The sequence below is a fragment of the Hippoglossus hippoglossus genome, chromosome 16 (assembly GCF_009819705.1).
Source record: "Hippoglossus hippoglossus isolate fHipHip1 chromosome 16, fHipHip1.pri, whole genome shotgun sequence".
Classification (NCBI taxonomy): domain Eukaryota; kingdom Metazoa; phylum Chordata; class Actinopteri; order Pleuronectiformes; family Pleuronectidae; genus Hippoglossus; species Hippoglossus hippoglossus.
Genome location: NC_047166.1, coordinates 13,078,189 through 13,105,121, shown reverse-complemented (window position 1 = coordinate 13,105,121; position 26,933 = coordinate 13,078,189). Strand labels below are relative to the sequence as shown.

Here is a 26,933-nt window from a genome sequence, read left to right as displayed (position 1 = left end):
GAATGGGGGTTAACAGGGGCCCAGCAGCTTTTTTTGCAATGACTGTCAGTACATGATAGACAACCATCCACCACCTGTGGACAGGAGCATTTCCAGGGACTTTGGAGGCCCCAGGTAAAAGAACCTAGGGGGGCCCTGCATCAAACCAAACCGAAGTGTTTCCAACCATGGTGTCATTGCGGTTTCCTGTACATATCCTATATAATTGGTATTTAAGGTGGTTCTCATAAAATTGTAATTGCTGTTGACTAACGTAATCAGTCGTTCTTTGGGGCCCCATTTCAGCTCAGGGGTCACAGGAAACTGACTGCCTTGTCGACGCTGTTGCAACTCCCCTTCCTGTGGACACAGGTTCATTGTCATCATGGCTTCATTTGATATAAAACGTGCTTCTGAGATGAACAACTTAAAGTGCATCTGAAAGGATTAGTTACGTCCTTCCAGCAAATATTGCACTTTTATCTCTGCTTCTAATTAAGCTAATTACATTTTTTGATGATTTGCAAGATTACACAAAAACTATTTATAACGGATTTCCACTAAACTTGGTCTAAGGATGTGGTCTGGGTCAGGGAAAACCCCATTACATTTTGGTGCAGTTCCAGATCAGTGGGTTGATTCAGGATTTTTTTCTCTGTCTTTAACATTGTGAGACAGAGTTTCTCAATGTTAAAGTGTTTCCATAGTGATTTTCAACATTGTCACCGGAAATAAGGCATGGATCTTGATGACAAAATTTGGCACATTTCGGGGAACTGCAATTTGGTGCAGGTCGATTGAATTTAAGTGGAGTGATGGGCCTTGGCGGAGGTATAGTGCCATTCAAGTTAGTTATATGCATTCTATTCCTAATGTGAAAAGAACCTAAAACAATGTTAGAGGTACGTTTTCTGTTTGGCTCAGAGATAATCCTTGATTTATTGTTAAAAAGAAAATAAGAACAGTGCAACTTTATTATTAGAAGCAGCAAGACTACAATATACTATGCTGCTTGAAGTTGGTGTATGAAGTCCTATAGTGTTCAGAGATGAGGTGAGTTGTTGCATCGTGTCTCTTCTCACTCAGCTAATGTTGTCACTGTAAGGGACAGCTCAGAATGCCCATGCAGTCAAAGGATGCAGGAGGCTCCAGGCTGTCACTGCTCTTATTTACATGTCTAATTGGTCAGTGTTGGAGATGGATGTTTGCACCACTCCCTCTCCGGGTCCAGCAGCAGCATGTGTCCGCCCCATCCATGCCTCTCTCCGGGTATACGTGTGTGTGTGTGCATGTGCAAACTCCGCCCCTGCTCGCGCCGCCTCCACAGCGGACCGCAATGATTTAGAAGTTCAGGAATCCCACGTGACGTCACCCCGGGGTGACGTTATGCTTCTCTAAATAGATCGTATTGTAATCTTTTCTCAGTCCAACGTGGTTTCTCCTCCGAGGCTGCTTCACATTTTCTACACTTGTTTGGTGAGTTGAAACCATCGCAGGCAGCCGAACATGCAGAGGACCATGCATGCGCCTCTGCAGGTTTGTTGTGTTTTGTTTAAAGAAGCGCTCCTTCTTACTTTTTGGTTTTTGCCTGCTCCTTTTCTTTTCTTCTTCTCGTGCAACAGCTTGTTTGGTTGCTGGCTTCAGCAAGTCCTCTTCAAGATGTAGTGTTTTGTTTTCCCTCACTTGTTTGTGGCTGCAGCTACAAGAGATTAAAGTGCGGTGGTAGTTTTGTGGGGTGCAGTGTCATCTCAGTCCGGTGTCCGCGCGTCGGCCTGCGGTCTGGTCTGTTGACTGTCGGTGAAGTTGAACGCGGAGTCAAGTGCTCGCTCTGTCTGCAGGAATTCCTCTCAAACCCGCACATTGGGACGGTTGCACATGCAGGATGGGGCTTTCATGCACGTCGCACCAGGCTGTGTCGTGCATGTCTCCCGTTGAGGCTCCACGAGCTGGACCCCTGCATCCTTGTCGCGTCTGTCCCATCTCGGGATACGCAGAGCCGGCGTTTGTCCCGGACGCTGAGCGCGCTGCGGTGCGCCACGGACCGGGTGTGGAAAAATGATACAGCTCCGTGGGGTTTTTTTTGCAATTCCCCGCAGAAGCAAACAAATGGTTGATGCTTCTGTTGCCATGAAATTTATGTTTTCCCTGTTTTCCCTCGAACAGCACCGGGACTAACATTACGTCATTCTGCAGGCCAGTCGATATTTGATTAAGCGCCGAGATGTGGAGGGTTATACTTTGTGCTGACGAGGCTCCGCGGCTCGGAAACAAGAAAGATGTTTTAATCATATGATTACTCCCCGCTGTCATTATGTTTAATGTGACGAGCCTATCAATAACCACTTGTTTCCCCCAGTTTTATTGTCACCCTTTTAAACGGCTGTCGTTAATAACACCTAATAAGGCATTTAACTTTGATGGTGATATTAGTTATTGTCATAATTAAACACAGACTATGGACCATTCGTTTTTTTCATACTTTTAAAAACAGGACCTTTTAATATACTGCAGTAGAATATAGTGTGATTTTCAATTAAAATATGGGTTTAACTCTACTTTTTCACATTTTTGTTGCAAGAAGCTTTACAAAACAAACATTTACAATCATCTGCTTTAGACTGAGAAGAGTTAACAACTTTAAATGAGCTCAGAGCTAATTAAAGAATAATAATCATAAAAGATTCTATATTCATATTCTACTAAAGTATTATTATTCATATCTTGTTGCCCGGCATCAGAACAGGAATAAGAATAGCAACGTCTGTAAAGTCTTTGACTCTACATTAATCTCAGTGGATGACTTGTTGTTTACTAACCTTGCTGCAGCAGTAATTCTTCCCATATTTTTCTCAATGTTAAGTCTGATTGCAGTCTCATGCAGCGCCTCGTCGCAGCAATGAAATGTGACCTACGATGAGTTTATTTGTTGATGCTTGTTGCATGTGCTCAAGGTGAAACATTCCTCTGGTAACAATTGTGCTAATGTAGTCAGGGGGTCCGATGACGTGAGTTGTTGCAGCCATCGCACAGTCCAATCAACGTTTTGGCAGCAGAAGACTCTTTTCACCTGCTTTTGTCATGAGCTTACGTCTTGTGAGGGAGAGTAGTAATTAGTTATTGAGGTTTACATCACAACAGTGTTTTTGTCACGCACTCAGTTCAAGAGCAGAAGTTCAGGGCAGACATTGTCAAAGCGGGCCATGCTCCCCGCCTCAGGGATCAACGTGATCCTACCTTGAACTTGTGCTGTCAAAGGCCCGGGCTATGGGGAGCTGAAATTTGAATTGCTGCGCATGTTTGTGCTTGCTTTAACCCAATATGCCTTTGCACCCCAACCCGTCCTTTCCCTCACCATATTGTTTAAATTCGAATATGCTTTCCTACCTGGAGAATTCCAGCCCGGCTGCTCTTGAAATCGAACGCCGGACCCTAATCCTTCCCCTCGCTCACATCAGGATATGGTTAATATAAAGTGTAACCAAATTTCCTCTGCTAAACTAAAACATCTATATCAAATGAGAGCCAAGTGCCCCTTCCAAGCAAAGGACTTTGAGCATTGATAATTTGAATGGAGAGAGCGATTGGATAATTCACAGGAGGCATTCACAGAATTAATGGTGAGAAGTTTTATGTGTCATGTGGTTTGAATTTCCTGCTAAATGTGATGAAACGATCACGTCCCATTTTAGAAACAGGGAGAGGAAGGTGAAAGCTTGATTTCTGCATCTGTTTTGAAAGTCATGGATACTCTCTTTCTCAAATTATTAATCAGTGCCTTCATTAGTGCTCCAAAGTGAAACCCCCCAATGAAAAATATTAGATGTTTCTGATTAAAATGAGGTGATTTATTGTTGCACATGTGTTCAGGAAGAAAGACTGAAAACAAATGTGGCAAAAAGTATTGTAGAAACAGCTGGAAGTTCAATGTAACTTCATTTGAGATATAAGTGGGGCCTAGAATGTTGATTGAAGACGAAAATAATCGTCAGCTTGTCTTTACACAGGTACTAATGCTCGCCATCATCCTGAGGTTTATAGTTTTGGGTTGAAGGTTAGGATCGGCAGTGTTAGTCGTGTTTGTTGTGTCAAAGGGGACCAGGTGAGTTTTCAGGGGGCCCAGCAGAAGAGAGCGAGGGAACTGGTGACAGAAAGAGAGAGCAGGGCTCATTGCTCTCTGACAGAGAGACCCTGTCCAGACCCTGTTCTGCAGGCCCGGTCATGAAGTACAGCTTGTTAGGAAAACAGCACTGCTTAGCATAACACAATATTTGAGTGTTTTGACTGTGCTTGAGGAAACAGACACACATGTACATAGTGTATGAAGGTATTCATGCTCAACACGTGACATGCGGCACCCACTTGGATGTCGGATGCGTTGCTGTTCTTGTGAATTGATAGCGGTGGCAGGTAAAAGGAGTCATAAAGTTTTTGTTATCCGTTTGTTATTATAGATCTCGCGGCAGCATCTGTGTTGCAAACGCTTTAGATGTTCCAGTCATCGCAGAGACCCATGATGAACAAACCACAGACCTAATGATGAAGATTACCATTTTTTGTCTGTTAACAGACCCTTTAGAAAGAACAAATATTGTTGCATTGTTAACTTTACATTTGACCTCTCAGTGTTTTATCCAGCTTTACTGTAGTGGTGTCAGAATAGAGAGAGCCTGTGTTTTTATCCACCTTCCAGGCACTATTCAAATCAGGCCTCTCTCAGTTATTGATGCACAAATGAAGTGTCCATATCTGTAGTTCAGTCACATGCTCTTCAGGCCTCTGTATCAAATGACACTCGGGTGTGGATGGAGTCCTGTAAGGAGTTTAAATGTTCATTCCTGGTTTGCATGTCCTATACAAAAAGATCTGCATGTTAATCTTGCTGCTTTGCCACGGTCACAGTTGTGGCTCGAAGCCGAGTTGTGCCCAAGTTGTGGGGAACTGTTAAATAAAACATCTGTCAGAAGGTGTTGAACATGTAGCACTGTGCATGTGGTGACTGCTCACAGGTTGTTTAGTTAGCGTCGGTCAGTTATGTCAGTTCACGCTGCTTCGCACTGGACGATGATTGACCTTCGAATAAGAGATTTTCTAAGGCGAAAGGCTTATGTCCAAGAAATACTCAAATAATACTTATTTTCTTTTCTCTATCTTACTTTGCTCAGTGTAATTATTTTTTAATAAAAACCCTTTTCTCATTTAATGAAATAAGCTGAGCACATGTGTATTTAATGTTGTCTTAACACAAACATCTCTGAGGAGAACTACTTAAATTAAATGCAGTGTACAGTTATTAAAATAATAATTTATGTCAGGAAATCACTGCTTAAAGACTAAGTAAGTTAAGAATCAGACTGGACGTTCGGTGACAGCTTTTTCTGCTTTAATACTCTTTACAGACATAGTGCAGTCAAATGCACTGGTGCGTCTCCAGCTACACTTGTTGCGGTGGAAGGGCCACAAGTCAACTTCCACTTTTTTAAATTTATAAATATATTTCAACTTTTTCTGACTAAAAGCTTATTTTTAACATCATAGTTCAAATATTTAAATGTGAGTAAAGACGTCTCATATGCATTAAATGCAATGTACGTTTTTAAATAACATGATGATTTCGAGAAGCTGTTAAAATGCACCTGTTATTTCTGTTGTTTTTTCCTCTGGTGCCATAAACATAGTCAGGCTGTTATTAATGTATTTATAAATGAATGCAGGTTGTGTTTTGTTTGTGTTTTGTGTGATTTGTAAGTTAAGGGAGGGACAGGATAATATTTACATCATTTGTAGGCCTTTAAATTTTATGTGCCCGTGGTTTGGTGTTATATTTTTTTAAGCAGAGGACAGGCAGGGCCACTATTCTGGAAAAGTTTGTCCTCTTTTACCTTTGACTTAAAGCATCAAACACGCTAACTGAGAGCCAATGCATATTGGGCATGATGCATGGCTATAGCTGTAGTGTACTTGTATTTACTGTAAAACACTCATTTAGATAATAGTTGCTGCTAAAAATATATATACATATTTTCTTATTATTATTTGTAAGATTCAAAACTAACGCGTCTTTTTAAAATTAAAATTGAACAAACAAATAAACTGAGCCTCTGTTTAGCCCTCATGCAATGCTGCTCTGCCTTCACTTCCCTTTCTTGTTCTCATTATGTGTATACAAACTTAATATAGGCTAAGTGTTCACCTAAAAGTTGTACGACCAAAATTTATAAAGACTTTATAGTGTGACCTTTTAAAAACATTAATGAGATTTAAATACCTTCCATTTAAAGTTAATTTAGTCTTTACTCATATCGGTAAATTAGTGAAAGAGAAAATGTTATTTTTTTCTTATCACTACTTGCCAGATATTGTTGTCATGCAGACAATGTGTGAGCGTGTGTGAGCGTGTGTGTGTGTTTGTGTGTATCAACTGTTTAAAATGCCAAAACCTTTGCCCTGGTGTCATTTTAGTCTTTATTACCCAAAAATATACTGCCGGTTCAGGTGCAATGTCAATGTTATGTGTGTGTAAGTAAGTCTTTCTTCTTTTTTCTTTTTTTCTCATAGTTTTATGAGAAGTCGGCCAGAGTGATGAACTCAGACCAGGAAAGGCCATTCATGTGCAATGCTCCTGGCTGTTCTCAGGTGAGTGTGTCGAGTGAGTGTGTGTCTGTAACATGAAGAGGAGGCCCGAGGAGCAGGTTACTGCCTCATGCATACGGGAGGGACAGAGGAGCATGGAACTAAGTGAAACTCAAACTGTAAATAACGCTGCAGATGTAAAAATATCTATCGAAAAAAAGGCTCTTCATTTCAACACCGAGACTGATATTATTGCATCATCATAACAATACACTCTTGAACATGTGGGGGATCATTTGACAGATTTATAATTGGTTGCCCGGTTGTTTATTTGTCTTCGTACATGTAATTCTTACACTCCTACTTTTTTTTTAAACTCTACAGCGTTTCCCCACGGAGGACCATTTGATGATACACCGACATAAACATGAGATGACCCTTAAGTTCCCCTCCATAAAGAACGACAACATGTTATCAGGTGAGTTACAGACACATCCGTGCAGACACACACTGCCTCAGCAGGGCTCACGGGGAACTTGTAGTTCCTTTGCAGGTGTGTGCCCCGGTGACTCATGGGCAGACACACTCGTCTGTCATCAGAAACACTTCATGGCGTGTCTATACCAGTTGTTTACAGTAATGTAAATTATATGACATATGCTACCTCGCAGCTCGGCTCTATTCAGTGCATACCACTTACGCACAGCAGGATGAAGACAAGCTGACTTATGACGGAAGCATGTCGAGTTAAATTCTTCTCCCATGTGTGATTTACACCGGAGGTATCATTAGTCTTCAGCTAACTGTAGTATGAACGGGAGGTGGTTTACAACTGTTTTATTACAACCCCCGGTGACATGCATCTGGTTAAATTCATAGATTGTGTACTGCATATACAAGTGTTCACCCAAGGCCGATCCATAAGTATAGATCTCCGTTCTTGGAAACGTCCCCTGCTGCAATAGACGACTCTGCTTGCTGCTTCAGCCAAACCATCAAGATTGCGTCTTCTTTATTATTTACACTCAGTGGACAGATGGATCGGATTTTCTAGGCCAGGCGACCTTGTTGCCCGTTGTTACAGCTCCGGATATTTTTCTTACTGAGACCTTGAAATCAGGATAAAAATTGTTAATGTAACTTGCAACTGAGCCTTTCATGGTAACATATCCTAACCTGGTCACAGAAAATCACTTCTCTTTTGTTTTTACCAACATAACTGCTGCCTTATAGTGAACCTCCTGCTCCCTTTTCTAACTTTTTCATTGATGCATAGGATATTTTTTTATTGACAGAACTTGAGTTAGGTTATGAGCTTCTAAAAAGGAGGGGGAAAAAAGGGTTTGTTGTAAAAATGTATTTTGGAAACACCGGTCATGATGAAAGTTTGAGTCAATCCCCAGTCTAGCCAGAATGGATAAACAGACCATGAAGTATGCTTTTAGCCTTTGAAACAAGCCTGATCCTAAAATCACCTTCGACTGTCTGAAACCTGATCTGTGAGCACCCCCACAATGTCAAGCTGAATACCGCGGCTTGACTGAGTTCAACAAATGAGACCCCCACTCAGGAGGGGGGATCTGTACTTTATCAGCTAAAAAGGGGCTGTCAACTTTAGTATCTCTCTCTCCCTAACAGTACTAAAGTGATGTTTTCTTAGAATCACTGCAGATATGGAACAACAACTTGAACTTAGGTATTAATGTGGATCTCTATTCATTTTATAAAGTGTTTGTTCATGTAACTGGGGTTTGCATGAACAAAACAAACATTTTAGTATGGTGCAGAATCATGGAGGCGAGAAAATAAAAAGCATAACAAACATAAGCATCAGGGAAAATGGAAGACAAGGTACTTAATTATATACTCGATTTGGTGATTTAGCAAATTAATATAGGGTTAATCTAAATAGTAAAAAATATGTACTGAAACTCAAACAAATTGCTATATCTGGTGATATTAATCATCCCGTATGTTACACCTTTTTGATTTTGAGTTCCATAAGAAGGTGTAATTGTCGTTTTAGGTGCCAAAAAAAAATCTGAGTGTACTTTTTTCATCAAGTGCTTTTCTCTAGACGTCTTGCAAGAACAGGGGATTTTATGTCTCTTTTCCCCAGTAAATGCAAATGACGGTCAGTCAGTGCTGAGTCGAAAAGCCGTGTCAAATTTGGTCTTAATGCTGTGGATAGTTTTGTTATGGAGCTAAACACTGGACCTTGATTTGGTGTATCTGGTGGCGGTTTGGGTGAATGCCCACAGTGTTGCAGCATCCAAGCTTTTGGAGGAAGACTGGCCACTCTTCTCAGCTGCTAGACCTGCCAGGCAGACAGGTATAGTGCCAGTGTGCATCAAAGCCCACCAGGGACATCAAGCGGTTTGGTGATCATCAGCTCGGACCACAAGAGTGGAACACAGAATGCTTTGTTTGAGCAGCAGCCACAGTGACAAAGCTGTCAAGCAGCTTATCCTTTTTATGGATTTCTGACTCAAGGCAATGGATTTCATCCCTTAACTTTCAGTTCGTACACGTGCAACCATAATAATCGCTGGTTTTTAGTGCAAAATAAAACTAATCCAACAATAAAAACCAAATCCTGCGAGGTGGGATTGTGAGTCTGTTTTGAACTTTGCCAAGGTCACGGTTTAGGTTGGTGACTGTTTGGTTGTGACATCACAAATTACAATTAATCTCGATGGCTCATTTTGAGGCACCGTTTCTAAAACGGGCTTTGTCCATTTCTTTGTGGGTTAACTGTTTTGATACTTTCACAGAATTTGTGTAGGACAGAGGCCTGCTTTACAATCAAAAAGACAAAATCTCACTCTTTACAATACCAGACCTTCAAAATATACGTACATCTTTTAATAATTTGTATTATATGTATGTATCGTTATAATTTTCTTCTATATTTACAGTAATGTTTGTTTGATTATAGTTTTTCTGTCATTGTATATACGGTGTCTTTCAGTTGTGATGAGCCATGGGTTGTTAACTAAATCAAAAATTTGCTTTAAACTCAAATTATACCATTTATAATGTTGGAGCATTTATTATGCTCAATACTGTGCACAGTTTAAACAGTGTCTGTATTCCTCGAGCTGTAATCTGTTGCTGTTCACATTGTTGGTGTATTTACAGCCTTACAAATTAACAACTATTAAAAGGTTGTTAATGTGGAAGCTAAAGGTTAAAAAACTTTTCCTTGATTTCCAGACCAGACGCCGACACCGACGCGTTTCTTGAAGAACTGTGAGGAGGTGGGATTGTTCAGTGAACTGGACTGCTCCATCGAGCAGGAGTTTTGCAAGGCCCAGGAAGAAGAGGACAGCAAACAGGTACTGCAGAGTTGCACTTTAAATACAAGCTAAAAACAAACCTATGTGAACCCAAAGCCACAGCCACCCACAGGGCCTAGGTCGTTCAGGTGTGAACTGTTATCTGGCGCTATCATCACTCAACAACAGCCCACAACATATGATCTGATGTACATGCTTTTAATATATTCAGAAAACCTTGACCTCACGTAACCACACTGCTCACAAGTTTAAGGCTGATAACCACAGATTTGTAGACAACTTCTATATTTCTACACATCCAGCCCTTGTTCTGCTGCAGATCCTACACTCTTTATCAGTCTTGCTGACGGTGACAGGCAGGGGTAGCAGGTGGAGATTTTTCCACCTACCACAGGTGAAGAAAAAGAGATCAGCTTCTCCAACTGTAACTTCAAACAGCTCTTTAGCCATCTCTCAGGGAGTCCTGTTTCCTCCCAGACGCTCAGACAGACCCTTTGTAGCAGTAATAGAAGACCTGAGCAGACGCTCTCGCATGTGCTCGTAGTCACAGACCTTTGACATATAACAAAAGACGTGATCATTTATGCACTGCAGATATGACCTGAGGCTTCAGTACCTGAAACTAGGGTGCTTGTCAAATCACCGCAAGACAGACTGCTTATCTAATGTCTGGGAAGATGTGCAGTGCACGCGGAAGCTAAGCTGTCGTTTGGGTGGTTTGGCTCTGGAGCTCATCTGTGCTCAGGTCATGCCATGTCTAGCCTCTCCAGCCTGTGTGGTTTATGATGGGAGGCTCTGCTAAGTCAGCAGGAGGCGAGTCAGAGCAAGACTCTGGGAGTGCAACGCACAATAGACGGAGATAAGGAACGAAAGCACTGAAACCTCAGGAAAACAACAATCAGCCAATGTAAATATAAAACAGTCACATATTCATGTACAGACATTCCAGTGTAGGTAGAAGACTGAGTGATTTATTAGTATCGTATTGTATTACTAAAAAATTGCAACATTCTCTATCCCCATTTTATGTCTGATTATTGGCAGCGGTTGTTGCTGTTATATACGAAGATATGTGAGTTGAGCGTGAAGGTACATTGTTACTTTGGATTTTAGCGTATATGCCATTATGTGTACCAGAGGGTAAATAACAACAAGCAGACCTGGTCTTCATTGTTTCCTCGACTCTGCTCAGAAAAAAGCTGTAGATGATAGTTTACATAGTTCCTCATTACCAGTTCAAGCTGGGCTCACAGAGCCCGAGGCCAAACGTTTGTAAAGCTCAGGTTGTGATAAAAATAAAACTTTCTGGCAAAGAATTGAGGCTCTTGACAGATTTCTAACCCTATATATATATATATACATTCCTTTTTTTCTCTCCTACCCCCCTCTCTGCAGAGCATCTCACTGCACGGCCAGGGAGGCCAAGGCCAGCACCAGCAGTCCCACTCGCGGATGGGCAACCATGACACCAGCATAGTGATCCAGCAGGCCCTGCCCTCCCCTCAGTCCAGCTCCGTCATCACTCAGGCTCCATCCACGAATAGACAGATCGGGTGAGTGGGCTACACGGTTGGAAAATCCAGCTAATCATAAGTAACGGCTACAAAAATGTAAATTTAATAAGACATGCGGCAGAAAGAGTGGAAAGAATGGAGTTTTTGTCATTTTAATTCAATGCAGGTGATTTGTGTGAGTTTCTTTTTTGCTACCATGGGGTAGAGGCAGTGTAAAGAAGTGCTGACAGACTGAAAATCACCTAAGAGGTGCTGTGATTGGAGTGTAACCTCAAGAGTGGCCCCGCTATAGCTACAGCCTTAGGGTCGGCCTGGTCGCCTTTGTGTCCAGGCTGATTGTCATAGCTCCGTAGTCTCTGAGGTAATGTCAGTATTTTGTTACATTTGCAGCAGTGTGTGTGTGTGTGTATGTGTGGGACTGGCGATTCATGTTTTGCTGTTCATTCAGTATTGTCCCACAGCACAGCATGCCAAAGAGGGTCCCAGAGGACACGATGAGGTCATTTTTACAACGGTTTAGCGTTTCATGCTCCAAAATATTTCTTTTCACTGTATGGGAATGTCAGACCACAACATGAGAGCTCTGTTCCTCATACCTGAGCATACAGGTGTATGATAACAGTCGATATAGGAAATGTATTAACGGTCATCTGTGTTGGGTGCTGCTTTGTCATTTACCGGCAGTGTTTAGTGGTCAAGAGATAGTTCATTTTAAAAGAGTTTAAAGCTTTTTCAATCATAGTCATGATTAGATCATGTGCTGATGATCCATACCTGTATTCAGTGAGGCTGTGTGAGGCACTACTTTGAAAAACTCTCATAAACTTCATGAGCTCTTTGAGGCTAGCGTCTTCCCATCTCTGACCTGTTGTTTTACGTATAAGTAGCATAATCATTACCACATTTATATGCACTTAACATATGAGTAACATAATCATTACCACATGTATACTTGTTTTTTTTACACACGTCTTTTCCTTATGAGGACACTCCCTTGACCTCATTATCCCTTAACCCCAACCACCTTCAAACTTGTGCCAGGGCTTTGTTACTGTAAACCAGACCTGTGGCAAGCTCGTCAGACATCGAGAAGGCTCAGTGTTCCAGGCCTGTGCTGTGTCGAGGTTGTCCTGTGTAGATTTACAGCTTGAGGAGCTGGTGAATATTGGATGTGAGGCCCATCACTAAGCTTGACTGACACCCCGTCAGGCTCTTTGTTGAGGACACGGGTGGAATTTCATCCCCTTGGAGGAGCAGCAATCACAGCCAGTAACAGAGACTTCACCGGGCCAGCTTCACCTGAGTTTACCTGTCATTAAAAACTCCTCACCTTGCTAAAGCACAGACCTCGCACTGTTGTTATGGTCACAAATCCGTCACCGAATTGTTGAGAGACTGGTGGTTTTACTGCCTGCACACGTAAAACACATCACTTGGAAAAAACAGAGCTGGTATTCAGGGTGGTAGTGGTTTTCAGCCACAGTTTATGGCACAGCCGTCCCAGCGGCAGTTTATCTGTTGCACATTATTGGAGCCAGTCCCTGAGCAGCAGTAGTACGTGCTGAGATTGCAGGGACGTCACTTGTTTACGAGGACGGAGGTATCCTAACACACGAGTGGGATGAGCAGATTCACATGAGAGAAAACTGATCTGGAAATGTTCACATCAGCAGGAAAATGAGTTGAGGAAACCCCTCCACTGAGAAGCAATGCTTCCACAGGAAGCCATTAGGGCCGACCAAAGGCTCCGTGCACAGGGTTTCTCCACAGGAACTTCCTACATGCATAACAAGCCGGACACTTCACAGGCTAGCTGTGCTCTGTCCAGACTGAGGAGCCTTAACAATGGTGACGATTGTTGTAACTAGCCTTTTGTTTTTTTCAGCCACTTCATCTATAGACTCCAATATGTTTAATGTCTAATTTCCCCTGTCTTTGTGAAGAAAATCATTTAAAACCAAACTTTATTCCGCAGTACATTTACTGTGCAAATGTTTATGTTTTATATGTAATTAAAATCACTTTAGAGACCATTAGGAAACGGTAATCCTTGTCAGGAATGGGGAGTTTTCTGTGTGTGATCAATGCAGGCTCATTAAGCTTTTAATCCTGACACACTTTATGGAGCTCTGTGGTGAATATATCTCTGAATGAGACAAAAGTCACCAAACAAAATCAGTCTAATCTCACATCTGCTTCCTCCGTTCTTTCCTCTGCTCTGCCGAACGTGCAGTGTGAGCATCCAATGAATTAGGATAACAAGTCATTTTCATTGCTCCACAATGTTTACTAAAGAGCTTTGAGGCTTGGAATCAATTAGGATTGGCTTTCCTCAAGTCCATTTACTTTAGGGTTGAGCGGGGCCTACAGCTGTGAAACCTGAGGACCTCTCGCTTTCTCTCTCTCTCTCTTTCTCTCCCTCTTCCTTTGCTCCAAGTCCCTAAACAAGGTCTTCGGGGAGCCGCTCTGACACAAACCAGTGTTAAAAACCAGGCGTAAGAAAGAGCCAGCAGATCTTAATGTCACGGCTATCATTATCATACAAAGGGAAGCGTCGCACAACTGATTTGAACGTGCTCTGCTTTTCATTTATAAACATCTGGCACAGAGTTAAATGCGTTGGACGTTACGAGTCAGCCATGTGAGATACAGCATTGTGTGGAAACCTCAACCTTTTTTTTTACTCGTGAGTGGAGACGTGTGGGTGAGATGGGTGTAGGCACGAGGAATTAAAAAATCACATTCTTCTATTCTGGCTCAACAGGGGAATTCGTTTCCATTGTTTCCATTACGTAGCACAGTCGACCTGACTGCAGCTGGTTTACGTGATGATTTATTCCAGTACAGATGTGGTAAAACATATGATCATCAATTTATAATATTTTAATACCACTTTCAATTATGTGCATGAAAACCGTTGCTTTTTAGAGACTCTCTTTAACACTTTATAATTAGTAATTCCTAAGAATGGTTAGAACTGTGTAAAACTAAATGCATTTCTCTAAATCAAGAGTTTTTAAACCTGAGAAAGTGGTCCTCCCCTCAGAGAAACCTTGGAAAAGAGCGGCCCTTCACCACACCTTAGTTTACTTGCTTGGTTTGGCTCAATTTCTCGGTGCGATCACCATCATGTTATTTCATCCCGTTGACACTCGACAACTGAGTAAGATAACCAAATATTGCTGTTTGACCTAACTTCAGACTTGCACCAAATACAAAAACAGTTCTGTCCTGAGGCATTTTTTAGATTCTGAGTCTGGGACAACACATTTAGGCTCCTCTATGTGATCTGCTTTTAATAACTAACTAACTACCATTCCGAGGGGCCAACCTCCCACTTTGAAAAACTCTGCTCTAAATCACTGAGTGTTGATGCGGTGCTGTTTTGTTTTTGTCACCATCTAAACAGTATTTCTCCTTTATTCCTCCACCCAGATCGGTTTCCAAATAGAAGTTTTGATCATTTTACTCTTGTGCAAATGCGACATGAACAATTTCTCATTTGTGGTTTGGTATTTTAATGCTGTGAGTGCTTTTGTGTTTCACCTTGTTTGTGATGTCCTACCCTGGACACGCATTGTGTGCATCTGTGTTGTTCTGTCCCATCAATGTGCAAAGCTGCAAAGGAAGTCAGAATTTGTGGTTTCATTTCCCATGCTGCTTTAAGCGCACAATCTTTTTCACACCTCAAAGCCCCCATCTTCTTGTGGTCCTTGTTTTTGACTTTAAAGGAAGTTTCACAAATAGATATTGTTCTGCATGCAAGCCTCTATATGCGCAGCTCAAATGTAGCGGGACAGATTTGCAGTAACCTTCCTGTGTTTTGTCAAGATGTCTTGGTGATAAGATGATTGATCAAAAAAGGACCACTGGGTAAAAGACTTCATGTTGGATTTCTGTTTCAAAGAATCAGGTTGACAAAGCTTGATAATGTTTATCTTTGCTCAATACAGATAACAATCATCATATCAGTCCACATTCATTGCCAGATATGATTCCTTGATCTTTCTCAAAAAAACTAAATTTAATTGGCACTGCCTAAAAACAAAAGAAATGTAATTTTCATGTGCAAATGCAATCTGTGCAGGGTCTGTCACAGTACATCTAGACACAGTAGCTCTCTCAACTGTTTACATACAACAGTACTACTGCTACTACCACCATGCAATTGATTTATCCCACCCTGGTGTTATTTTTTTATGTGTTTTGAGGAAATTGATCCCAGGATGCATTGCACATCACATTTTTATTAGATTACATAACCCTTTCTCTTGTGTTTGATATAAACAACTGTGTTGATGTGTACGCCAGCTGCACCAGCGCCAGAGCAGAGAGAGCCTCCACACCTAAATACACAAAGTTATGGGCCTTCCATGGACAAACACTGACCTCCCGAACTTCACAACTTAAACAAAATTTCCTTTATTATTGTTTATGATTAGATTGCATTCAGAAAGTGGTGATAAGGAGGGAAGTCCGCCCTGAGCGCATGAGCACGCGACCTCTACAAAATGCCTGAGGTGCCCCAATGGTTCGACCTGACCCTTCCCCACAGGCCAATGTAGGCAACTACTCAACCATGTTATAATTGTAGGGCCAATGGACATGGAGTCGTAGCAGGTGGAGAAAACATATGGAAAAAATGCACAAAGGTAAGACAAAGGTATACAGTGTGATCAATTAGAAAAAAGGAAGGAGAGAAAAAGAAAGAGAGAGAATGCAGGATGTACATCTGACCTGAATTAAGATGAGCTCATTGTGTACTGCAGTGGGTTTAATAGTGCGTTTGTAGAGGAACGCCCAGACTCTGTTCCCTCTCATTCCAGCAGGGCTGTGTCATCCCTGCCCCGGGGCCACCACACATGCAGGCTCAAGCACAAGCAACTCACACACAGGGACATGCATCGCAGCTCTGGGGAGTGCAGGGATCACAGCGTGGGGAAGTGTGGAAAAGGGGGATCAGAGGTGCACAGAGAAGAGGAAGAAAGGGATCAGAGGTGGATGGGGGAGAGGAAGAGGCCGATAGGAGGTAGATGAGGGAGAGGAAATGAAAGATCAGAAGGGTGGATGAGAGAGGAATAAGATGGGGAGGGCAAGGGTTTTATTCCAGGATGGTCGCATGTGGGGCGGAGGAGAGGATAAAAGACATGTCCGTGCAAGGAAAGGAAAAGGTAGATCATGTTTGAATGGAAGCGTGGACACAGAGGAATCAGAACAATGAAGGTGTGGGAAATAAATGTTCTGGGATTAGGAAAGGAATGCAGTGATGGAAAACTGAGAGAGCGGCAGAGGGATGAGACTCTTGGTGGTAGACAGGAATCAGGTGGAGGGATGAGAGGAAGACAAGTTCAGGGTTAAGACAGAGAGGAACAATGAATAGTCAAAAGTTTGTGTATCCAGAGGGAGAAGGATGAAGTATTGCTGAAAGTGAAAGAGGCTGTGTATGCCAAATGTTAAGACAGGTGCCGCTGACAGATGCCCGGTTGGTTTGTAGCAAGATGACACAGTTGTTGCCGAAGAGTTTTTTTGATTCACCGGTGATAGGAATCTACTGACATGCTGTTTTACTTTTGCTGAAAATGAAACACAGTCCATCTTTACTCTCCTGAGCCAACTCCATCTGATGAATCAAAACAATATCATATTTGGTGCATAAATACCGCATCACTAACGCTAAATTTGCTACAGAGAATCATTCGCCACCATTCCTTGACTGTGCTCTGGCATGGCTTTACTCAGCTTGAGGCTCCTTAAAGTGAGGACACCCCATCCCAGATCCATCCCTGCGCTGCACCCTCCCAGCATCAATCCCTCCTCTAGCCCGCTAATAAAAGTCAGCCTGTGTCGTAACCCATTAGGGCTGATTTATTTGATCAGATTCGTATTATTTCCTCAGTCCAAACCCCATGGCACTCTCCTCCCACCAGTGATTAAAGGCAGTAAATCAGGGGCAGGTCCTGTGTAGTGTTTACTCAGAGAGCCAGGCAGCTGTAAGCTGTTTGAGGCCCTTGTTTCTCCCTCTGTTTACTTCTGTTCCCATGGCGACTGCACCACCGTCTCCCGAACGTCTGGAACTTGGCCCTGGGCTGTTTTGGTTACGTTCAAAAGTTTTTCGCTGCTGCGTCTACCCAGAGCTCGCAGTGACTTCACCCAGCGAAGGAGTGAGTGCAGCGATGTTGGATGAGTCGAGGAGGGAAGGAGAGGGAAAAGCGAGAGGAGGAGAGGAGGGAGGGACAAAATCTGGGGGTAGGCAGGCACAGGGTGGGGGGAGGGCGAAAAGCCAAGAGCATTACATCATTGCTGGAGCAGAGTCAGAAAGGGAAGGATATGAGTCAGTGGACTGACTGCACCTCTCTCTCCCTCTCTTGCTCCTCTTGGACAGCAGCCAAGCCCCTTGTGTTTAAGTCCCCGGTGCTTTAGCTGGAGTTGGGACTGTAGGGATCGGGACAGTGGAGCTTAGTGTGTGTGCAGACTGCAGGATTTGTAGACTAGAGCAAGCCAATCCAGAGGGGGCTTGGGCTGAGGTTGTGGGCACCCTGAGGGGTCCAGAAGAGAGTTATAGAGGATTAACAGGACAATGACTGGTTGTCAGTTCTGCTCCGTCTGGGAGAAAAATAGCAGGATAAGTAAAAGAAATAAACTATGGAAGAAGAGATAAAAAAAATAGAAGCAAAATAAGGGACTCAGTGGGAAGAAGGTCCTGCAGTGATGTCATGGTGGAGTGAAGGTGGGTGGAGGGGGTGGTGCATGTGGTGGTTTTTGGGCGGGGATTGTGGAAGAGAGCTGGGCGGCTGAGTGCAAGGCACTCAGTAATGTGAGAGTGCAGGGTCAGGACTGCAGAGTGTCTACCTGCTCTCCCCCGGGGCCCACAGCCCAGGCTATTATCAATCCCCTCAGTGGAGCCACAGCCTGTCATTATTCACTTACAGGCATACACACACACATGTTCACGCACAGTTTCATGAACATTCACACTCATGGCACATGTAGTTATTCACACACACATATGCAAACACTCTGAACATGAATCCACTAATCGACTCATGGTCCGGATGAATAATGTCTGTAAAAGCAGGAGAGAACACAAAAGTATGAACATGTTTTTTTAAGAAAAATGTTAGCGAAATGTTAAGAAAAATGTTTAGCAAAAAGATAATGCATTTAAATAAATTATGTTCATACTTACGGTTTGACACTGGCATTTATTTTCAGAATTGATTATTTACCTAAATACTCAATATATCGATCAGGCAATGAGGTGAAGAATGAAAGGGCAAAGCACTCAATGAATTTCTCATGTATCAAATCCAGGGATCCATAAGGTAATTTTTAAAAACGACCACATGAAAGAAACGTTCCTCATGAAGGCAGAGAAAAGAAAAAAATAATATAGGCAGACATGTTGTTTGAAACACTGTTTTCTAAGTCATCATAGAATATTAGGTCATTTCAAAATTATCACATATAAGAGGCTGGAACCAGCAACGGTTATTTGCAACGGTTATTTGTTTATTTGTTTATCACAATTGTTGCTAGAGAGTTAAGGGCCCCAAAAAATATTGGCTTCGCTCTTTGCCTTCAGTTTCATTGAAATGTCTTTATTAATCAGCATAGTCAGCACAAAGCTGAGTTAATCCCAGGAGGAAGTGTTATTAGTGTTGTTTTTCCTCCCACTGGACAAGCAGGTGTGTGTGTGTGTGTGTGTGTGTGTGTGTGTGTGTGTGTGTGTGTGTGTGTGTGTGTGTGTGTGTGTGTGTGTGTGTGTGTGGTGTGTTTGTGTGTGTGTGTGTGTGTGTGTTTGCGTGCATGTGCGTGTAGTGTTGACAGACACAGAGTTTGTCGCCTCACCGCTCTGCTGCAGGTGAGCATTGCTAACAGACGGTCGCTTGAGTACAACCTGCTTCAAAGGAGCCTTTCTTCTCTAGAAAGCAGGAACCCGCTGTGTCGTCACCTCTGCCATTGTCACAAGTTACTCTTTCTCAGCAAGAATGTGGACAGACATATAGAAAAACTTCAATTTCTTTTTCATCCAAAACTAAGTCAGCATCAGTTAATGCTGACTTAGAGAGGTTTTTTGCTTTTCTAAATCAGTAAAGCATCTGACACATGTAGTCTTTTATTTCTGTAACACTGGAGTTTATGTCATTTCTTACAGCATCAGCTGAAGAGGTAAAAGGATCAGATTTTCTATAAATGTCGCCATTCAAGATCATGCAACATCAACTTATCGTATGTAGCATGCACAAGTTTAGGATGTTCATAGATGTGGCTGTGGCTCAGGAGTTAAAGCTAGAAAAGACTAGAGGCTAGAAAAGTGCTATATAAATACAGACCATTTGCCATAATTGTAACGATATACTGATATTTATTATACTGAATATGTGTAGATCCTGGCACAGGACAACATTGTAAAGTATGTAATGTTTAAATACCATGTGTTTTTACAAAAATGGTCCCATATTTTACTTTTACAGTGTTTTATTTAAAGTTTTGATATTTGTAAGAAGAAACGTTATTTTTATGCTTTGAATACCAAGAACCATCTTTATATAGATTTACATTTCCTCTTTCACACTTGTGATCATGTCTGACTGATTTCTGAATGATGCATGACCAGGCCAATCACAACTTAGTAAAACCCACCAGTGAATGCAAATGCCGATGGTCAGTCAGCGCTAAGCCAAACAGACGATCGAATTCAGAACCAAATTGTTCTGGGAGAAAAAATATGCTGTAGCCGCTAGACACTTTATTACAGATGTGCAACGATATATGGGCTTCCTGACATCCAATGGTTGTGCAACGTTTCCTGAACATTTTTCTGTCTTGCAACTTTGTAGTTCAGCGACAGAATGACTGCTTGGTGTTGTGTTGTTAATAAGGTAAAAAAAAAAAGAAATAGGCTGAACAGTGGGTGCAGGTGGGCTGTGGCTGAGGGTATTGACTGCATAGTAGTGACATCACTAAATGATGGAGGGCGTAATGGCACATTTTCTGACATTTTACAGGCTGTGTGTATGAGTGTTCAGATACTTTTACTGTATTTACATAGCAACCGTGTTATGACAGCAAAAAGACATGGGAATCCTGTTTTCTATAATATCTGACTTTTATATAAATCACTTTAAAAAACAAAATACTTTGAATGTGCTAATGTCAAGTTGAGTGGATATGTTTCGTAGTAGCAGTTACATGTTGCATTTTATTTTAAATGAACAGAAACATCCACCGGGCTAAAGATCTCAGGCGTTCAGAATTTAAAAAAAATATCAGCAAAACAGTTTGTATCTGTAAAATCAACACCATGTCCCTGCCACCGCCTCGTGACTGTTATTTCATCCTCTTAAACGCCGGCGCAGCGTATAGGCCGAGGGAAGCTGTGTTGATGTAGTGCACGGCTACACTGCATACCTCATTGTACTTTCATGACTTTTCCCATGTGGAAATGTTTGGATTCGCCGTGTTGCTCAGATGTCATATGCGCTGCTAAATGACTGTGATTGTGATAAATTGGGATGTTGGACAGGAATGACACGCAGTCGGGATGGTAATGGTCTTGTGTGTGTGGAGCAATCTAAAATGTCTGGAGCGTAAATGCACATATTTAGGTCTGGAAAAATACAGGTATTTATTCAGGTGGGGGAACGTTTGCTCTGGTGCACCCCCTCCTCCATTTGGCCATCACTCCCTCACGGTAAACCAGGCTGTGGTGTGGTCAATTGATTACATTAACCCGTCGAACACAGCGAACCTAAATGATTCTTGTTAACGCTAATTTCTAAATGCTCAGGGAAATGGAGCTTTATTGACGGGTGAGTGGCAGCGTTCATCCTGATGATACTGATAATTCTTCCTTCTCTTGACTCTGGTAGAGTCGTGTTATGAACGCTGGTGTTTCTAGGCACTGTTTTGAGGGACTGAGTAGTTGCTGTTTGCATGTGGGTGTAGCAGCGCCCTGCAGCTGGGAATCAGTGTTCTTACAAGCAGGGATTTAGTGGCAGTTGTATAAATGATGTCACCATGTGCAGATGGAGTGGTCTGGGTGTTTGGATGGCTGCAGCCTTGAGCCAGTGACTGAGGCAGGACTGCTGTCTATAGCTTAAGCTCAGCCCCGGGCCTCATCCATGCATGTGATTTATTGATGTGGCCGTGAGTGTGGATAGGCCTGTTGGTCCACACACACTTTTGTGGTCACCGTGGGAGATTTTACCCACAGGACTTCCACCGCTGTTGAAATTTAAATGCAATTCTCGTCATGCACATCTCATGTGGTTGTTATGACAAATATTATTCATTCATCATCTCCATCATCATCATCATTCACCCATTGTACTACATGAACTGTGTGCCGGTTTCTAAGTGCATCCAAAAACTCCCAAGTTGCCTCCACTTTCAACTGCAGCATGAACACAGTCACAGGCTCAGACTTTGTAGCCGCAGAAACAAGTAGAAACAAAAAAACGTCTGGAAAAACATTTGTTCCGAATTAGCACAGATGTGAAATGAATAAATGCGTGAAATTACTTTTAAGGACTTACAGCGTTTTTCTTTAGTGATCTCTTGTGGACCTGTTGTATAGTCCAGGGTAACACACTTTTTTGATAGCCACTCCTCCGATCCTGCCACAGCCAGCTGGGAGGTTTGTTAACAAAAGCATCTTTCAGTACAAAATTACTTTGGTTAACTTCTCCTCTCTTGGACGTGTATTATATGCTGAAAAAAGACATGCAGGTAGTGTGTATAGGTTTAAAAAAAATGCTTTGTTCATTATTTAATCATTCAAGGCTGAAATGTTCCTTTAAAGATAGAGGTTTCAACTTCAGTGGTAGTTAAAGGTGACTTAGGCCATCAGATTCTATTGGCACAAAATTACTTCTTAGCCCTTTTCTCCATATCATTTTTTGTCCTATGCTTTTGCATAATTTCATAAACATTTATTTCTATTTATTGAAAACTTTGTTAAACATGGTTTTAAAGTCATAACACATAATGGTGTAACTTTAAACCACCCCCCAATTAGCATATATAAACATAAACTTAATGTTTATATCACACTGTAATGTAGTCGTAAGTAGATAAAAGGAGTGTTTATGTGTAATCACATATTATTAGGTATAATTACAGCAGTGTTTAAATCAGTCGTTATATGTACATACACCATGGTATAAGTTAAAATAAACACTGTAGTGTTGGTACATGAGTTGCTGTTATTTGTTGTTATATGATGTGTGTTGTTTTTGTCCCGTCAGGCCTGTTCCCGGGTCTCTGTCCTCACTGCTGCATCTACGAAACCGACAGAGACAGCCTCTGCCTGCCTCCATGCCTGGAACGCTGCCAGACCCAACCATGCCTGGCTCCTCCGCTGTGCTGATGCCTGTGAGTACAACAATGGAGCGCACAGAGCACATTCACTCACGGGCGCACTCACACATGCAGAGGCAAACCTCATTCACTCGCATTGTACGTGACGACAGCGTACATTAAGACAGCAGATGTAGGCTTGCAGTTCCTATCACCATAAAAATAACTTGCAACGGTAAATCAGGGAAGTCATATTTTTGTATAAATGAGGTATTCAGCAAAGATGAGGGTTAAGTGTAATACACTAAGCCAGAAAGATTTAGAGGAGCCACGTTGGGAATCGGGGGAATGATAACAACCAGCGAAAGCTCCTCGTATCAGGATTCTAATGATACAACATATGTTCTCATTGTAACACAAGACAGCCCGTGTTTATGGTAAGGAGAAAACCTCCCATGTTTATTAAATTAAGAGCTAAGCGATTTTGGGGAAGATTGACGGTTCAGGAAAGGGGTGCAGGTTTGGGTGATATTTTTACACAAAACACACTTAGTGCAATTAAGGCTGTGTGTCAGATTCTAGGCCTGAGTCTCCGCGGACGACGAGAGGGGGGGTGAGGGTCAGGCATGAGGGGGGGTGGAGCGGGGCTGTTCCCTATGGAAACCAGCACACCAGTTTAGAGTTCAGCAGCTGGGAGGCCACAGCAGCTCACACACACACATGCATGCAGACACTCACACAAAGGTTGCTTCTTCTTTCCTGCACATGCTGCTCTGTGAACGCTGCTCACTTCATCGCCCCGGCATCAGGTGACCTCTCACCCCTGTCAGCTTACCCAGCTGATTTCCTCACATTCAGGTCTCAGCTGTGACACAGGACCGCACCGGCCAGGGTCAGTCAGGGGCAGGCAAGAAACACACAGATAAGCCCCTTTTATACAGAGATCACTCTATATTGCCATTTAGGAGAACCCCTCGTTATGCCACGTTTGCTTGTTCATCCTGAACCAAACAAAGCTGCCGTGTGTGATTTTAGATAACAAGTTGACGAGTCTACAATCAGAGGCGTGTGTCGGCGTCCTGTCCCACCATGTTGGCTCTTACTTTTACTGACGTCGATCTGACTCAGAACAGCGAGGCGAAATAAAGGCAAAACCTTCCCATGCTTAATGGGTTGCGTGACAGGGTCTGCACCCAGGAAGTCCGATTCACCTTACTGACTCGTATCGTATCAGAAGGGGCTGTTGTTTGATGTGTTAGTCAGACTCGGAAACACACACACCCCTGTTGCACCGGCTTCCTGTGTTAAGTCCCTCCGCGTTGGCTTCCTGTTTTTGGGTCAGCTCCAGTTATCATCACACAGAGCTCTGCACAGGGCAGCCTGTCATGTGAAATCAAGCTCTCATGCGCTCTCATCTCATCCCACATAGTGTCACCCTGTTCCAGCTCCAGCTGTTTTTGTAAAGGCTGTGACAGCATCTTGTTAAGCCCTGACAGTGACAATACACACAGCAAAATAAAGCTAAATGAACCGTTTTTACTTATTCATCTTGTATTAAAAAAGGTTTTGTGCTGTAGGAATGATACACTTCTGATGTATGAGTGTTCTCACAGTGCTGTGATCCTCAGATGGAGAGACAAATGTCCATGGGCTCCAATATGATGGGCATGCAAGGACCCGCCCACAGCAACTCCTGCTCTTCCACTCACATTCCCTCCATGCACTCAGAAGCCAAACTGGTGAGTATATACATGCGTTCACATGGAAATACACATTTATGCAAACGCATACACACAGACACACACATAAGTGCACACTCACACAAGCTCAAAGTGTTGCAACTCTCTTTTCCACTGCTCTGTGCCAGCAAAGCTGTGCTCTTAGGTCTGTGTGGATTTCATCATTTGGTGTGTAATCAAAGCTGTGTCTGAACCTGCCAGTGCTGCACTGGAGACTCTGGCTGGAATAAAGGGCCCTTTATGTGGTTGTGGCTGAGCTGCCCACCGACTGCCTGATGTATATCTTAATGTACAGAACATGTTCTGTAGGTCCTGCAACTTGTTAGCACTAGTTTAACACAGCAGGGAAAAAATCAAATGACCTCATCCTTCACAAAGCAGGCAGTTAGAGCGGTGGGAATGAGTTGTAGCTGAGGGAAGAGAAAGACAGAGAGGAGACAGGTTTTGGGAGTCAAGGAGTTTAGAGAATAACTGAAGAGAGAGAGACCTTCCACTCCAGTCCGGTTTTGCACGCTACTACTGTTATAATAAAAAATCCCATCGACTTGAGGTATACCTCTAATTAATGTCAAATGTTTAAACAATTACACTCGAGGTGATACGAGCTGATAAATCCTGTGGCAACACGAGTGTCAGCCAGCCTTTGTTTTCAAAATAAATAACTTTGAAAATGGAAAAAAAGTTTCCTAGAAATGAGAGTGTCATGACTTGGATATCAAAAGAATCACAAACCATAATGAAAAGCATGGCCGTTCTTTGTGTTTGGAAAGGTTTACTGATAGCCGCGTTTGCTGGACAGACACATCTTGTGGAGGGAGAGAGAGAGAGAGAGAAAGAGAGAGAGAGGAGGTAGCAGAGGTCATTAGAAGAGTTATTGCTCTGATAGAGGAGAGCGGGAGTATTCCCAGGGCATTTAATTCTCCCTCTTCCTCCTGCTCTCTCAAGATTGATCGTCTTTGTAGTCTTTTGAATCTCTTCAGCTGTTCCTATGGTAACACGCTGGGGTAACACAATATTAGTGTATTAGGCTTATCTCTCCTCTGGCCGTCATCCAGACACATCTTGCTCTTTTTTTCTCCTCCTATCTATGTAATTGAATTGTAAATGCTCTGTTAGGCCTCCAATAAACATATGCAGTCACTAAATGGCTACAGGCCCCTGGACCATGCAACTTTCTGGCTAGTTGGCCATTCAGGCACGAGGCACGGCAACCAAATGTGGATCAATTCAGATTCTGCTCCCTGATGTCTGAATGCAACTGATGGAATTCCGTGATTGTGGACAGAAAGTGAGAGACTAATTGTGTTATCGGGGTGCGATCTCCAGCGCAGGTTTCATAAGCATAGACGGGGTTTCTAATGTCTGTAATATCCGCGCCCGGGCCGGGTCGATAAATACGGCCTCGCTATCGGATAACTGGGCCATGATCAGGCCCATGTGTCCCCTGCGACGTTCTCAATCCGGCTCTAATCGCATTACCCCAACCATGTTGACTTTCCGCCAATGGGAAATCTCCGCACTGTAACCCCACACCCCCGAGGCATGGACCTGGATAGACTCTTGCTGCTCAGCGTTTACATTGTGCGAGCCGAGAGGGGGATTGAGTGGGACTTTGATAGACATGAAGGAAACTGATAGACAGGCCGAGTGAGCAGGGGAGTTGAAAGGCGAGAGACGGTATTGATATTGTGAGACACCCAACAGTGGATCAGAGTGAGAAACTAACTGGAAGGATTCTTTGTGAGTGACATGAAAGGACTTGTGCTTGGCCTGGTTTTTCTCTGCCCCTCTCCATGTGTGCACGCATGTGTGCCCATATGTTTGCGCTTGTGATTGTTTGATTTTTGTGGTAAATGGAGGCCTCGGTTGCAGGATTAACCCTCCCCTTGCAGGGAAAGCATGCCCACAGCCTTGGCTAATGAAGGCTAATTGATTTTGTGGTGGGCCAGAGCAGCACAGAGGCCTGTCTCTGGTGTAAATAGTTAATGAGCCGAAGGACTGATGTGGCCCCTTGGGGACCCATATCTCGCTGCAAGCTCTCTGTTTGTGCTCTCTGAGCCAAAGACTGTATCTGCATCCACGTCCATCTTTGTTCTCCTCTATCGTGGATTTTCTCCTTTAAGTGCCATCATTAAGGAGTTACAGAGAAGCCCAATGGTGCTGTAACTGACTCGCATGTTCCTCCATATGTTGCTTCTAGCTTGTTGTTTGGGAGCGTTGCTGAGATTTTAGTGTTTTATTAGGTTTTAGTTCAAGTGCTTTTTTTTTTTCCTTCTCGTGAAGGACTGGGTGCTCACGGTGCCGGGTGTGGTCGCGCTCTGCTCTGTTGTGGTCTGGGGAATAGAATGGTGCGTGTTGTGTGCTGGAGGTTGTGGGATAGTTGACCCTCGCAGCGTGGAGGAAACGTTGCAGAGGGGAGGCCAAGTTCCACAGCATGCCGGCCAAAGCCTCACGTCACCGCTCCGAGCCAGTTCTCCACAGTGCCTCGCAAACAGACGCACAGACACACACCACGCACACACACACACACA

General features: G+C 43.0%; 1 protein-coding gene across 6 annotated transcripts in view; it reads left to right on the top strand.

Annotated features, from left to right (window-relative positions):
* creb5b (cAMP responsive element binding protein 5b) overlaps positions 1-26,933 on the top strand; it is a 46,254-nt gene that overhangs the window by 4,614 nt on the left and 14,707 nt on the right. For 4 of the 6 annotated variants that reach the window (XM_034610208.1, XM_034610207.1, XM_034610209.1 and 1 more), the window contains 6 exons: positions 6,535-6,612; positions 6,934-7,027; positions 9,766-9,887; positions 11,244-11,401; positions 22,612-22,738; positions 24,292-24,402. In XM_034610208.1, coding sequence (XP_034466099.1) covers positions 6,535-6,612; positions 6,934-7,027; positions 9,766-9,887; positions 11,244-11,401; positions 22,612-22,738; positions 24,292-24,402 — 690 coding nt within the window. Of the gene's footprint in view, positions 1-1,167; positions 1,516-6,534; positions 6,613-6,933; positions 7,028-9,765; positions 9,888-11,243; positions 11,402-22,611; positions 22,739-24,291; positions 24,403-26,933 lie in introns of those variants that run through there. The other 2 variants (XM_034610210.1, XM_034610204.1) reach the window with 2 other exon arrangements.